This window comes from Pseudorasbora parva, chromosome 21 (genome assembly GCF_024679245.1).
Source record: "Pseudorasbora parva isolate DD20220531a chromosome 21, ASM2467924v1, whole genome shotgun sequence".
In the NCBI taxonomy this organism is placed as follows: Eukaryota; Metazoa; Chordata; class Actinopteri; order Cypriniformes; family Gobionidae; genus Pseudorasbora; species Pseudorasbora parva.
The window spans coordinates 3,940,345-3,954,992 of NC_090192.1; the positions used below are offsets into that span (position 1 = coordinate 3,940,345).

Here is a 14,648-nt window from a genome sequence, read left to right on the forward strand (position 1 = left end):
CTTTTTTTTCTCTTTACAGACTTTGGAAAAACTGACATTTAGTAAAATCACATGCACATGAACATCTGCAGCCCTCTAAGAACGTTACAAGCCTTCGACAGTTTCATTTGCATGCATTATTCAGGGTTTTTAATCAATGTGGCATTGCGTGCATTGAGATCATTTTATCTGTATATGTTGAAGTATCAAAGCATCACAAACAACAGCTGTATTGCACAATGAGTTTTTGGCTTTAGGTGCACCATTATTGGGCTTCTGAGAAGAAGCTTTCCTGGATCTGTTTTTTAGGAATCGGCATGTGTATCTGATCATAAAGTATTGTTTTGACATTTCACCTCAAGAGTCACGTCTTAAAGGGATAGGTCAACCAGAAATTTAATTCTGTCATTATTTGCACACCAACCTGTATGAATTTCTTTCCTCTACTGAACACAAAATAAGATATTTTGAACAAATGTTAATGGCTACCTTCAACTATTTGGTTACATTCTTCAAAACTATATTCTTTTGTGTTCAACAGAGGAAAGAAACGTGTCTGAAAATGAAAGTGTTTGCAAATGATGATGGAAATACAATTTTTTGGGTGAACTATCCCTTTACATTATGAGATTTTTTATGAGAAACAAAAATATCTATAAATATGGCCCTTGAAACTCACTAGGCAAGTTAAAATATGTTTTACTGAAAACGTTTTTATTGGTCAAAACTTAATGACTGACCAAAAGATTAACATGGGAATTTTCTTATGTAATGTGAATCATTGTGGAAAGTCCCACAATATCAATGGAATATTGGTTACACAAATAGCAAATGTGGGATTAAAAAAGGGCTAGATTATATGAAAATTGACCTTAAGATTGTCCTCTAAGTCTGGCATCATTGCTTTCATGTGGCCTAAAGGGTTTCTGGGAAGTGACAGCCTTGGGTAGTGATTCAGAATCCGTCTACCAGTCCATGGCCTGCTGTTTAACAAGTGGAATATAACAAACTTACAAAGACGTTGTCCGTCCGTGGGAATGCTTAGCATGGTATTTGCACTGCAGCCTTCAAGCCAGACGTCCTCAAAGCAACTAAACTCTTGTGATTTTTGCTGGTGCCACTTTAGAGGTTTCTTAAAGAGATATTTTCACCCAAAAATTCCATCACTCACCATCTTGTCTGTCCAAACCTGACTTTTCTGTGAAACACAAAAGATTATTTTGAAGATCTCTTTGTCTATGTACGTTTGTCCAATTGCATTGGTGTAGCTCAAACAGAAGAGCATGGTGCTTGCAGTGCTAAGGTTATGGGTCCAATACTTGAATTAATAAAATGTGTACTTGAATGCAATGTAAGTTGCTTTGGATAAAAGCATCTACTGAATTCATGAATGAAAGGAAGCCAATAAAGTGCAGAACAACAACAGCTTTCATTGCCTACAAAAATACTTTTAAAATATGCCTGTTTGCGTTCCACAGATGAAAATAAGTCATTTAGGTTTGAAACAACATGAGGGTGATTAAATAATGACAGAATTATACGTCCCTCAGACCCCCTGACTCGTGAGATTGGGATGTATTTTGAAACAACACTGTGTTAATTATAGTTTTGGTCCCAGTAACTATTATTATTAGCTCAAGATAACCCAGGCATTGAGTCATGTGTTTTACAACAGCCAGGATAACAGCTGTATAGGGTGCCAATGTTTCATTAATGTCAGACCCTTCTCTGAGAGCCATGTTGAGTTTCCTCAATACTTCCAAATTCAGTTTTACCTACCGGTAAAGGTCCTGGAACCATTTTAAGAGACATGCATTCCTAGTTAAATGTTATCACACACCACAAATATGCTTTCTGGATACAGACCAGAAACTGCTGTGAAGTTTACACACAGGGCGTAAAAAATATTTGGATATTATGTAGAAAGCTTGTGTTCAGTCCAGAGCAGAAAACTGAAAGACTAAAATCAAAGAAGCGTAGGCTCACATGCCCAGCGCAGATCCAAAGCTAAATGTAGGTTACTGGTTTTCAAAGCCCAGTCAGTTGACCTGCAGTTCAGAGTCATTCATCATCCTCAGATGGGATGCACTACTACTTTTTCTCTTGACACTTACTGGCATTTATTGTAAAAAAAAAAAAAAAAAACTCAACAAAAAAAGAAACTTTCGCTTTTACACACCACTCCAACAACCAGTGTCTTCATTTTATCAGGAATCAAAACAATATTTAGCCAGTGAACTAGACCCAACTCTATTCTTTCATGACTAAAAAGTCATATCAGCTAAACCAATGTCTGCAAACATAAATGAGTGAAATGATTGACAGGCAGAGAGAGCCTCTGTAAATTAATGTAACTTTATTTTACTAAATGTGTTTTTCTCTTTCAGGGTGATCCCATTTTTGATTTTCCATTTCAAAAAGAGCTTGTAGCAGCATTTCTACAAAATGTTCATTCAAGCCTCACTTCCCTCTAGCGACTGATGCTAGTGGTTGCGGTCTTTAGCGTCCTTGTTAGCGTGCCAGCCTCGGACATGGGAGACTCCGGTTCGAATCCCGCTCAGAGCAGGGCAAGTAGGACTGGTTACATTTGGTGCCGTGACCCGGAGTAAGGTTTGGGGGGGGTGAATGTTACAGACGTAGGCCAGTGAGAGCTGTGTGTGTTAAGCCATAAACACACAGTTGAAGAGCAACATTGGGCTGTTTTTGAGTCTCGGACAACTAGGTTTTTTCAGTGTGTTCCACACTGTAGGCTCTAGTCTGTTTTTGGGGGGCCAAAGGAGATAACTGTCTATTTAAGCAGATATATTTGTCTAGAGAGAACTCCGATTGGCTGAACAGCATTGTCAAAACGGTTAGCAAACGCTGCTTTGTTTATGGTTTGTATACCTGCAGTCTTAGTTTCACTTTCCCTTTTTGAATGACGAATAAGTGTGTAGTCCTTTCGGTGTGTTTAAGCATAGATGACGTATAAATGCATATAAATAGTACGAGTGTGCAATGTTGTGGAATGTATACGCCAAAACTAATTTTGGCGTGAATATGCTATGCAGTTTTTCATGTGCATATGGTATGCACTTGGGTAGGATTAGGGTGGTGGGGTGGGTAGTTCGTCCGTATAATACGGTATAAAGTGCGTATCATATGCACGCCAAAATTAGTTTTGTCGTATACATTCCATGACATTGCACACTCGTACTATTCATATGCATTTTTGTGAGATCCGCCTGGTTTAACGGACGTAGGCCAGTTATATGTGTGCATGTAAACCTCACTCTCCTGGTCTCAAAAGAGGCGCTAGCGGCTGTGGTCTTTAGCGTCCTTGTTAGCGCGCTCACCTCCCACGCCAAAAACCCCGATTCGAATCCCTCTCAAATCGGATTGAGTTGGATTGGTTACAGTTGTACGTATTGTGCCACTTTAAATGTAAAATGTCCAGCAAGTGACACTAAAAAAGGGTTCAGTTATATCCAAAACTGATGAATGCGAATCTGGCAATGTTTTATGGTAGTTGTTGTACGTATTGCAGCAGTTCGGAATTGTCTGGTGAGTGGCACTAACAATGTAATGCTCCATTGCTTTTGAAAATAATGTATCATCTGCACTAAACTCTACTGTAAACCTAACCGTTAACAAAAGCAAACACAACATAAAAATGCATTTTCTGAAGCTACCATGCCATTTTAGCTGCTTCTGCAAGTCTTTGAGCTCTTTAACCATGACTTGTGTTTCACGGGACTCGTTCCCGATCGTTTCACATCACAAAAGCTGTGCTGTATCAGGTGGGCAAGTTTACTACATCAGAAAAGACACACATATGGAGCTGGTTATGTGATGCAAATGTCAAAATGTGTTCGTTTACAAGGCATGCAATATGGGGAAAGTGTAGTGAGGTTATAATATAGTGCAAACAAAACCAAAAAAATATGTATAAATCAATATTCTGCCCCTGTAGTCATAGTTATGTGGAATTAAAGTTGTGATTTACAGTGTTGAAATCAGCTGGAAACGGCAGTGATTCGCATATGTATCGGTATGTTTTTGGAGTTTTGCAAAAATGTAGGTAGAGACTTTGTGTTTTTGTTGTCGTTTTACAGAGTATACTCTTCGAAGAAAAGGTTCTATATAACCTTAAAAGGTTCTTTCAGCGCTACATATTTGGAACCCCTAAAAGGTTCTATATAGAACCCTTTTTAACTGCCAAAAGGGTTATTTCTTGTCATCATAGAACCTTTTTAGCATAAAAGCTTCTTTGGAGTTTGGAGGTTTAAAAAAATAGCATTTGAAGTAACTCCAAAGAACCTTTTATGCTAAAAAAAGTTCTATAATGACAAGAAAGAACCCTTTTGGCAGTTAAAAAGGGTTCTATATAGAACCTTTTAGGGGTTCGAAATGCATATTTTTGCAAATTGCCTGCCTTGCCTAATAATAGGAGCGTCAGAGAGACACCTCAGAGAGACACTTTATTTTAATATCTGATGTGTACGATTCCAAAAACTGCTTACGGCCCCTTTAAGGCTGTTTATAAACATGGAGGAGATCATCCAGACTTGTTCTGTTAAACTGCTCTAGGCTCAGAAGATTTGAGGACCCAGAGGAGCAGTTAAAACAGCAGTGTCAGGGAAATGTCACTGTAATATCCTTACCATGTCTCAGGCAGTACAAAGCTGGAGGAAAGAGAGGTAATGCTGACTTCACATAAACCTAAACCGACAGTCACGTTTGCTCGTCCCCTCTCAGACTTTAAACGTAACTATTAGCATTTTACAAAACTCCTTTAATCTGACGTGCCGACAGGTAACTACACTTGACAGCACGGAGGAGATCATTTCGAGCTATGTTTTGGTTTCTGGTTCTGGCAGAAACGCGGATCTGAAAAGTCAGTTTAGGATTCGATCTCGGGGGAAGAGATTGGAAGACTGATCTCCGAGCAGATGAGACCTGTAAGAGCAACACACTTTTCTAATTATCTCTCTCCCAAATACTGCTCCAGTGAGTCTTCCTGTCTTGGCTCTTGTTGCATCAAACCACAATGACTTTCACATGTCTTTACATATGTGCAATTATCCATGTATATGAAGAGTTGTGTAACTGTAGAAAACACGAGTTTTGAGGGTCATTTAAAAGATGACGTAGCTGTTTGCGGATTAATTCCTTTCCCTGTGGATTAGGATCATCTTCAGTGTTCAGTTGAAATCTAACTGTAGTACATTTCGGTCTTTATATGGTTTAGTATAACCCATTAAAATTAGATCAAAGAGGGGCACCGCAACATATTTCATCAAGGATCTCACTTGAGAATAGACCGCTTCCTTTCCTAACGCTGTTTGCACAGGTGAGAAAACTGCAAGCTAGGCACCAATCCCATGATTGCTGTTACCTCAAGAAAGTCATGCTTCCAACAAAAACAGTGTCCATTGTGATGTTCGAAAACGTGAAGTTGAAAACTGTGGCAAGCACTTAGCATGACCTGTGTATTCTTGCCAACATTCACCTCTGGTCTGTTTAGCCGTTTCAGAGCGTGCTGGCTTTGTGCTGGCCCGTCTTTTGTTGACTGTGTTATAAAAACATCTTCCTCCCACGCCGGTCCAGAAAGAGGTTTTTAGGAGCATTCATCACTCTCCTTCAGGATGAAACAAGTCATTAGCTTAGCATTTCTCTCTTTTTTTCAAAAGAAGAAGGATTGTTTTACCAACAACAAAAAAATCATTCCAGTTGAGTTGGGAAAGTTCATAAAAAATATATGGGTCCTATTTGTTTACCTCATATAAATATGTTTGAAATTATTACCAAATTGTACTATATCTTAATAGTGTTGTCACGATACCAAAATTATGACTTCGATACGATACCAGACAAAAATATCGATCTATCGATACTAAATGTATACCACAGTAAAAAAAAAAAAAAGAAAAAAAGAAAGATAAGATGCTTATTATGACAACAGAACTTATTATTCATTGTTATTTTTTACTAAAAATTCACGTGGCCAGCATGTTCCTTAGGGTTGGGCATCGTTTTGATTTGAACAATTATTGATCAATTGATCAATTACTATTAAAATTATTTCACAAATTTTTGCTATCTCAATGTATTTTTTACGATGGGGTAATTGTGTTGCAATAGCTTACACACAGCACAAGAAAGCTTGATTTCGAATGGTAAATTGAATTTAAAAAGACGAGTAAACAGTAATAAAATATGAACAAATAAACAGATTACAAACTATAGCACAAATAAATACAATAGAATAGAAGGTACAAATTAAATAGACTGCTTTATTTTTTCAGGTAGGTCTAACATCCAGATAAGAAACTGAATAAAAAAAAATGCATAGTAATTACATTTAAAACAACATTGGATAATGTTCTTTGTAAAAAAATTAAATAGCGCACAGATGAAACTAATAAAGTTACACAAGTTGATCCGTCAAGAGTGTGATCGTTTGTCTTTTTGTAGTTTGAATAACAAATGACTGCGGTCCCTTTAAGACTAACGGACGCATGGATCCTAAACACTGTTCCTGTTACTCGTTCATCACTCGTTCAACTGTTTGCGACTGTGTTTACGTTAATACTCTTCCAGATGTGCACTGATAATTCTTTGAGTGTATTTGACCAATAATAAGCTGGAAAAAGAAGCAAATGTTTGCACTTGTATCATGTCAGAGGCGGCTTTATCACGGTAGGCTATGTGTGTGCGCTTCAGATGTGAGCACGAAATCTGCGGGGATTAGTAGAATTAATTTATGTGCAATCCCGCGCAAAATTCAGACCGATCACACACTAACACTAACACACTGTCATGAGGAAAAAGTCCAGCAGAACGCGCGTTCGCCGTGCTCAGAGGTTAAAAGGGCTGAGTGAGAATATGCCGGTGTGTGTCAACTCGCTTTCGGTCGGAGAGGAGAGCGCAGCTGGTATCGACACTGTAAAAACTGAGAATCGTACCGTTTCAGATATTCCAGTATCGATACATATCGAAATATCGATATTTTTGACAACACTATATCTTAATATACAGTATTTTATCTAAACACATCAGCTATCTAGTAGAAACTTTTTTTAGTTTTTGTTCAGCAAATTAGCAAATGTGCACATTTGATAGGCTGAAATTAAATGCAAATAAAATAATTTTCTGTGCATTTTTAGATTTTGTATTATTAAAAACGTATAAATTACACATTTTCTGGATTTTTACTCTCAGAGGAAAGGTAAATTTATATCATATTTTATGTATTCTAGTAGAGGATGATCATAATGTGATTTTTAATTTTTATATATAAAATCTCTTTTTAAGAAGCTCCTCACAAGGCTTAGAAATTCAACTGCGAAACTTTCACCCTTGTTATCATCAACTCTGAACGCAACATACTGTATATTATGTTTAACTTATGACCCAGCATGTATTAAATTTGAGTATTTTAGTATGATGTCAATAATTAAAACCATAATATTTACATATTTTATCTGATAGAATATTTCAAATTTGTAGAATTGCTTTTTGGACTAGAACATTCTGACAACGTTTGCTCAAAGTTATGAACACACATTCAGTAATATTAAAGCCCCCATAAAATCAAAAGGTTTTGGCTTGTAGGATGAATACATTAGTCCTACTCTTATCTATTTAGTAAAAATATTTTTAAAAAATGTGCATTTAGAAGAAATAAGCATTCAAAACTGACAGTTTCTCTCTTCTGCTCAAATGGATCAGTGATTTTGATGACATCAATCCGCAATTCAGCTTCTCATCAGGTTTTCTGTCCAATCAAATGCTCTCTAGAATCTGAAGCGGTTAAAATTGTTCACAGGGAATAGGGAACGATCAGACAGTGCTCTATATAGGGGATAGGGAATGATTCAGACAGTGCAAATATGCTTTCTATTGGAAAATATTATGTCTGGTTTCACGTTAGCATCATGTGAACCGCCACAGCAATGCAACATGCAATATATCAAAAGAAAGAACAGACCCTCTTCTTTTAAACAAACAAGCAAACAAAAAAATGTTTATTGATGCATTGCTTTTTTATCAATACTTAACTGTGGGTAAGTTTCATTAAAAAAAGGAACATTTTAAACAAAATACTGAGAAAATCACGTCCAGATCAGATTCAGAGATGATCAAACACAGATGGAGGAGATTGAGTCCATCAACACCTCTAATGCTTCACAGTCCTAGAGCTCATCCTGGCTCCACATCTCATTCAGTAACATTAGATAGTTTTGATTTATATGATGTTTAATGTTGATGATCTGCTTACATATGATCGCATGTTTTTTTTACGTCTCCTTCAGAAGATAAGTAATAGCGCCCCCTAGCATCTAACAGTGAAAACACTGAAAATGATGTGCTTGGCATGGAAGCATTTTCTCACAAATAATGGAAAATTCCGTAATGCTTGCTGGAAGTGATCTGGTCTTTAATAGCATTATCAAAAACATTGTTTATACATCATTCATGGAACGTTCTCTTTACTGAAATGTTTTGTTTAAAATGCAACATTTTTTAAATGTTACTGCTTGTTTCAGAACGATTAGAGAACATTCAAAAGTAACAATCCCATGTTTGCATGATCATAAAATTGAATGTTTTCTTAACATTAGCAAAGCGTTCTTAGAACATGTTTATGCTAGCTGGGTTAAGTTCACCTTGTCAAACTGGCACAGGCACCGGTTTCATAAAGTGACCCAGATACTGTTATGTCTGGCTCTTAGACTAAACGTGTTACATCAGCCAGGGAAAGACATTTACACAACACAGAGCCGATTTCTGTGGCATGTTTCATCAATTAGGTCAAACTGACTCAAGCACAGCAGATCAGTAGACTCACTCAATTAGTTCATTTCCCATTTGTCATCCAGCGCTAATAAATTAGCACTGCTTGCCTCTTAGCGACCGAGACAGGAAATGACCAGCTGTCATGGAGCGTTTACAGCTGCACCTCAAGGGGAAAACCAAAGGGGTCAAAATTTGATGGCTTTGCCAAGAAGCTCCTTCATCCTTTGCTTCAAGTTAAAAGCACTGATAATTAATTTAAAGGATTCTCAAATGTATTGATCTGCTGCTTTTAAAGAGTAAAAGTAAGAACATCCCATTTATTGATTTATTTTCATCTCTCTCTCCTTAGGTCAGGAAGTGTCAAACACCACTGGCACGAAATCTACACTTTTGTTGAACATTTGGCTGAGAAATTCACCAGGTACTAAAAACGTCTCCTGAGAAAAACAAACAAATACATTAAATCAAACTATGTTACAATTTCTGATGTTTCTGGTCTGTTTTTCACCGTCTTACAGCCCTATGCTACGAATGTCCTTCATCGTCTTCTCAACCAGAGGAAACACAATCATGAGACTCACAGAAAACAGGTGCAGAAAGACACGTTCTCTAGCCCTTTGCATTTTGAGAATTTGAGTTCATTCTTCTCATTTTTGTTTGTATTTTTCAAAGGGAGACCATAAGAAAAGGCCTTAATGTTCTAAGACGAGAGGTCCCAGGTGGAGACACGTTCATGCATCTTGGTCTAGAAAAGGTCAAATGTTCAAATTTACTGTTTATCATTCAAATGAGCTATTTTAATGTGTTTTGCTCATTATTATCTAATCTTTATTCACAGGCAAATGAGCAAATACACCAGGAAAACTTTGGTAGGCTTCCATTAAAAACGCCCAATGAACAAATTATTGCTGTTATTACAGTTTATCCCTACCAACAATGACATCTTCACTCTTCGCTTTGTAGGAACCGCAAGTGTCATAATTGCATTGACGGATGGTGAGCTTCAAGAACATCAGCTGATAGCAGCTCAACATGAGGTAAAGACCATTCATTCTGCATACATTTATAAATCTAAAAGATTTTAAATGCGATTGCTTGATATGTTACCAGGCAGCACGAGCTCGGGGATTGGGTGCAATCGTGTATTGTGTTGGAGTTAAGGACTTCAATGAAACACAGGTGATGATGATCTTTTGTTGATGGTTTTAAAGTACCATTTAGGGCTGCTCAGTTATGGCAAAAAATCGTTATCACGATTATTTTGCTCAGTATCAAAATCACGATTATTTAACACGATTATTGGTGGGTGATATGATCAAAGTCTTATTTCATGAGTCGTTTTAAATGTCAGTGAAATTTCACAATTATCAATACTACTGGGTTAATTATTGTAAGTAAAGTCCTCAAAACAGTTTCAGAAGACAAGTAAACTGTCAGCAATAAATGAGGAAAAAAGAAACTAAATTACAAACAAAACCGACAAAAAAAACCCAACAGAACCAAACTACTAATTCAAAAATAGTGCTTTAGGTTTTTCAGGAAGATGTACAAACATTGGTATTCAGATAAGTTATAACCTACAACAGAAATTGAATAAAGTGATAAAATATAAAATATCACTGCTGTATACATTTAATATAGACTAATCCTTATTCATTCCAGAGCAGTAAGTGATTTTATATTTAGTTTTTTGATTAACAATAATGACTGCAGCAGACGTATTAGGCTGCTGTCACTTTAAGAGCTAATTTGTTAGGCTGCTGTCACTTTAAGAGCTAATTTATTTAGATTATTAGACTTGTTTAGTTGCTGTCACTTTAAGATCTAAATTATTCGCTTATTAGATTTATTAGGCTGCTGTCACTTTAAGAGCTAATGCATGGACCCAATGTACTGTTACACACACGCTCAGTGTTTACATGTGTTTGCAAGTTTTTACGAGGATACCTACCAAAATGGCATTTCAAGCTATTTGTTTAGGTAGGTCTCTGCGTATGCACAGAGGGCCGCCTAGGGAACAGTATCTCTTCCAAAGTATCATTCAAAACCTTAAACACTCAGAATTCATCATTGTGAAATTGAACATTGCGCTATTTAAAACCTTTTAGCAGACTTTTTTTTTGTGATATTAACTTCAAATTTGGAACACAACTTGGTTAGACGTATATTTTAATAATTAAGGAAGACGAGTCCAAATAATTTTTAATTTTTGGATAAAATAAAAAGACTTTTGTGTGTCACTGTGTCTTCTTTAAAAAGAGATTAATCTTACTAAAGCATTCATGAATTACAACTATTTCAGTTCAGATTGATGCTCAAAAAGGGGGGGATGGTTAAGTGAATAAACTAGTATCAAAGAATCAATAAGTTCTTTCATCTTACAAACAATGTTGGAGACTCTTCCTAAACCTTCAAGTATGTACTTATCATAGTATGTATTTCAATGTATACCATGCACTTTATATGGAGGAAACCGACTGAAATGAGCCAACATAAACATCTGTTTGTCCTGTTCTAGCTGGCTACCATAGCGGACACCAGTAAGCATGTGTTTCCGGTCTTGGGAGGATTCCAGGCGCTGAGAGGAATGATTGACTCGGTAAACTGAAGCTTATGGAAGATTAATTAAAAATGCATTTTGTGCATCTTGCAAAATGCATGTTCTTTAATCAAAGGGTTAGTTCACCCAAAAAGGAGAATTATGTCATCAATTACTCAAGTCGTTCCAAACACATAAGACTTTTGAAATATATTTTTAATGAAATCTGAGCGATTTCTGTCCCTCCATTGATTTAGTTTATGTTCGCTGATCAATGTTCATATGTGTATCAAAGCCTAATTAAATACACTATATTGCCAAAGGTTTTGGGACGCCTGCCTTTTCATCCACATGAACTTTAATGCCATCGCAATATTAATCTGTAGGCTTTAATATGGAGTCGGCCCACCCTTTGCAGCTCTAACAGCGTCAACTCTTCTGGGAAGGCTTTCCACAAGGTTTAGGAGTGTGTTTATGGGGATTCTTGACCATTCTTCTAAAAGCGCATTTGTGAGGTCAGGCACTGATGTTGGACGAGAAGGCCTGGCTCTCAGTCTCCGCTCTAATTCATCCCAAAGCTGTTCTATCGGGATGAGCTCAGGACTCTGTGCAGGCCAGTCAAGTTCCTCCACACCAAACTCTAAAGCGGCTGCTTTACTCCACTGCATCCCACGCTTTGCATTGCTCTTGGTGATGTAAGGCTTGAATGAGCTGCTAGGCCATGGAAACCCATTCCATGAAGCTCTCTACGCTGTTCTTGAGCTCATCTGAAGGCCACAGAAGTTTGGAAGTCTGTAGCGATTGACTCTGCAGAAAATTGCCGACTTCTGCGCACTGTGACCCTCAGCATGTGCTGACCCCACTCTGTTTTACGTGGCCTAAAACTTCGTGGCTGATTTGCTGTTGTTCCCAATCGCTTCCTCTTTGTTATAATCCCACTAACAGTTGAGCGTGGAATATTTAGTAGTGAGGAAATGTCAGGAATGGACTTATTGCACAGGTGTCAGCCTATCACGGCCCCACGCTTGAGTTCACTGAGCTCCTGAGAGCGACCCATTCTTTCACTAATGTGTGTAGAAGCGTCTGCAGGCCTAGAGCTTGATTTATACACCTGTGGCCATGAAGTGATTGAACACCTGAACTCAGTGTTTTGAATGTTCAAATACTTTTGTGTTCCAATACTTTTGGCAATATAAGTGTGTTAATCATAAAGCAACCGTGCCTCTTCAGAAGACTTGAAAACGGCTCGGTTCATATGGATTTCTTTATGAGTTTTGGGTAAACAGACTTTCAATGGAGGGACAGAACTCGTAATTTGTCTTATATTTTTGGAAAGACATCATGGTGAGAAAAGAATGATGACATTTTCATTTTTGGATGAACTATACCTTTAAAGTTGAAGTGTGGGATTTTTTCAGTTGTAAAATATTTTTTTTTATATCCAAGCTTAATAACCACCTTATTTTTAGACATGGAAGTAAGATATTTCCTGTGAATGTGCAAGCTATGGGTAAATAACTAGAATAACAAAGTGCAGTAAATGTAATACTATTTGCGCTACAAACCACCAGTGTGTTTATAATTATAACAATACATTTAAATAATATGGTAAGAAATTGTTTGTTTGCAACATCAAGCAGCATAACAAGCTCTTCTTTGTTCAGCTTAAAACAACCAGAAGCGAATGAAACTGGAAGTCTCGCACATTTGTAAACTGATTCACCTGAAAAGTTTTACACTGTAACACCATGGGATTTTCAAAACAGCATTTTCAAGACTATCGTAAGCCAAAGCTTATCGCAGAAACCATTGGCTTCAATGCAGAAATCACACACTTTAGCTTTAATTATATTGATAAGTAAATTGATAAGTAAACCAATGCATTTTGAAAAATTATTCAATTGTTTTATTTATGTAAATGAAATATTTTCTTTTTAGATCATCAAAAAATCTTGTATCGAGATCTTGGCAGCGGAGCCATCCAGCGTATGTGCAGGAGGTATGAAAAAATATATATATATTTTATTTACATAAATATATATTTACATGTATGTATATATATATATATATATATATATATATATATATATATATATATATATATATATATATATATATATATATATATATATATATATATATATATATATATATATATATATATATATATATATATATATATATATATATATATATATATATATATATATATTCACATTTACATATATAAATGTATATATATTTACATAAAAGAACAATAATAATGCCCTTGATATAATTGGATAATAGCTATGTTCCTTACACATTCAATTATTTGGGAAATAAGATCTCGTCATGGATTTTAGCTGTTGGAAATATGGATTCTTATTAAAGGTCCCGTTCTTCGCGTGTTTTCGAGGCTTTGATTATGTTTACAGTGTGCAATATAACATGAGTTCATGTTTCGCGTGTAAAAAAAACACAGTATTTTCCACACAATTTACTTATCTGTACAGCGCTGTTTCCTCTGTCCTAAAAATGATTTCCTTGTTCTATGAAGTCCCCCCTTCAGAAACACGTAACGAGTTCTGATTGGGCCAGCGCTTCCCGTGTTGTGATTGGACAGCAGCTTAGCGCACTTTGCCCGGAAAGGTCCCGCCTCTTACCATAACGGGGAGATGCAAGCGCTGAATGCACGCTTTTCTCCACGTGGGAGAGCAACGAGACCACGCCCCCTATTTTGCGTGTTCTTGTGGGCGGAGGGTTAGTCAACAAACGCTTCGAGTGATGTCATTACAGCAGGAAGTGCAGGGGTGTAGTCCAAACCGTCCGTTTGAGAGCATTTAAAGTGACAGACGACAAAACTGCAGCAAGTGCTTATAATAAACAGAACCATATCATCCGCTGGTGTTGAAGCTAATATATTTCTTGGCATATATATATATATATATATATATATATATATATATATATATATATATATATATATATATATATATATATATATATATATATATTTGGCACAGGTATATTTTTACTCGCTGAACACTTAGTGCTTGAGAGTTTTGCTCTCCGTCAAGCGATCTGTAGTATTTCAGTTCAGCTCAATGGTACCTGTATTTGATGTGCCGTAAACTCTGGTGTGAACTCGCCGTCATTTTGAGAGCGCTGTGTTTCTTACACACGCAGAGAGAGAGAGAGAGAGAGAGAGAGAGAGAGAGAGAGAGAGAGAGAGAGAGAGAGAGAGAGAGAGAGAGAGAGAGAGAGAGAGAGAGAGAGAGAGAGAGAGAGAGAGAGAGAGAGAGAGAGAGAGAGAGAGAGAGAGAGAGAGAGACGGTTTCTCAAGTAGTAGGCAAGGCTAATGCGCAAA

General features: G+C 36.8%; 1 protein-coding gene across 1 annotated transcript in view; it reads left to right on the forward strand.

The window, feature by feature from the left end:
- antxr1c (ANTXR cell adhesion molecule 1c) overlaps positions 1–14,648 on the forward strand; it is a 40,618-nt gene that overhangs the window by 2,042 nt on the left and 23,928 nt on the right. Inside the window, exons 2-9 of the mRNA XM_067429705.1 lie at positions 9,110–9,181; positions 9,279–9,350; positions 9,433–9,514; positions 9,599–9,629; positions 9,724–9,797; positions 9,871–9,939; positions 11,279–11,359; positions 13,238–13,298. Of these exons, the coding sequence (XP_067285806.1) occupies positions 9,110–9,181; positions 9,279–9,350; positions 9,433–9,514; positions 9,599–9,629; positions 9,724–9,797; positions 9,871–9,939; positions 11,279–11,359; positions 13,238–13,298 (542 nt within the window). The remainder of the gene's footprint in view (positions 1–9,109; positions 9,182–9,278; positions 9,351–9,432; positions 9,515–9,598; positions 9,630–9,723; positions 9,798–9,870; positions 9,940–11,278; positions 11,360–13,237; positions 13,299–14,648) is intronic.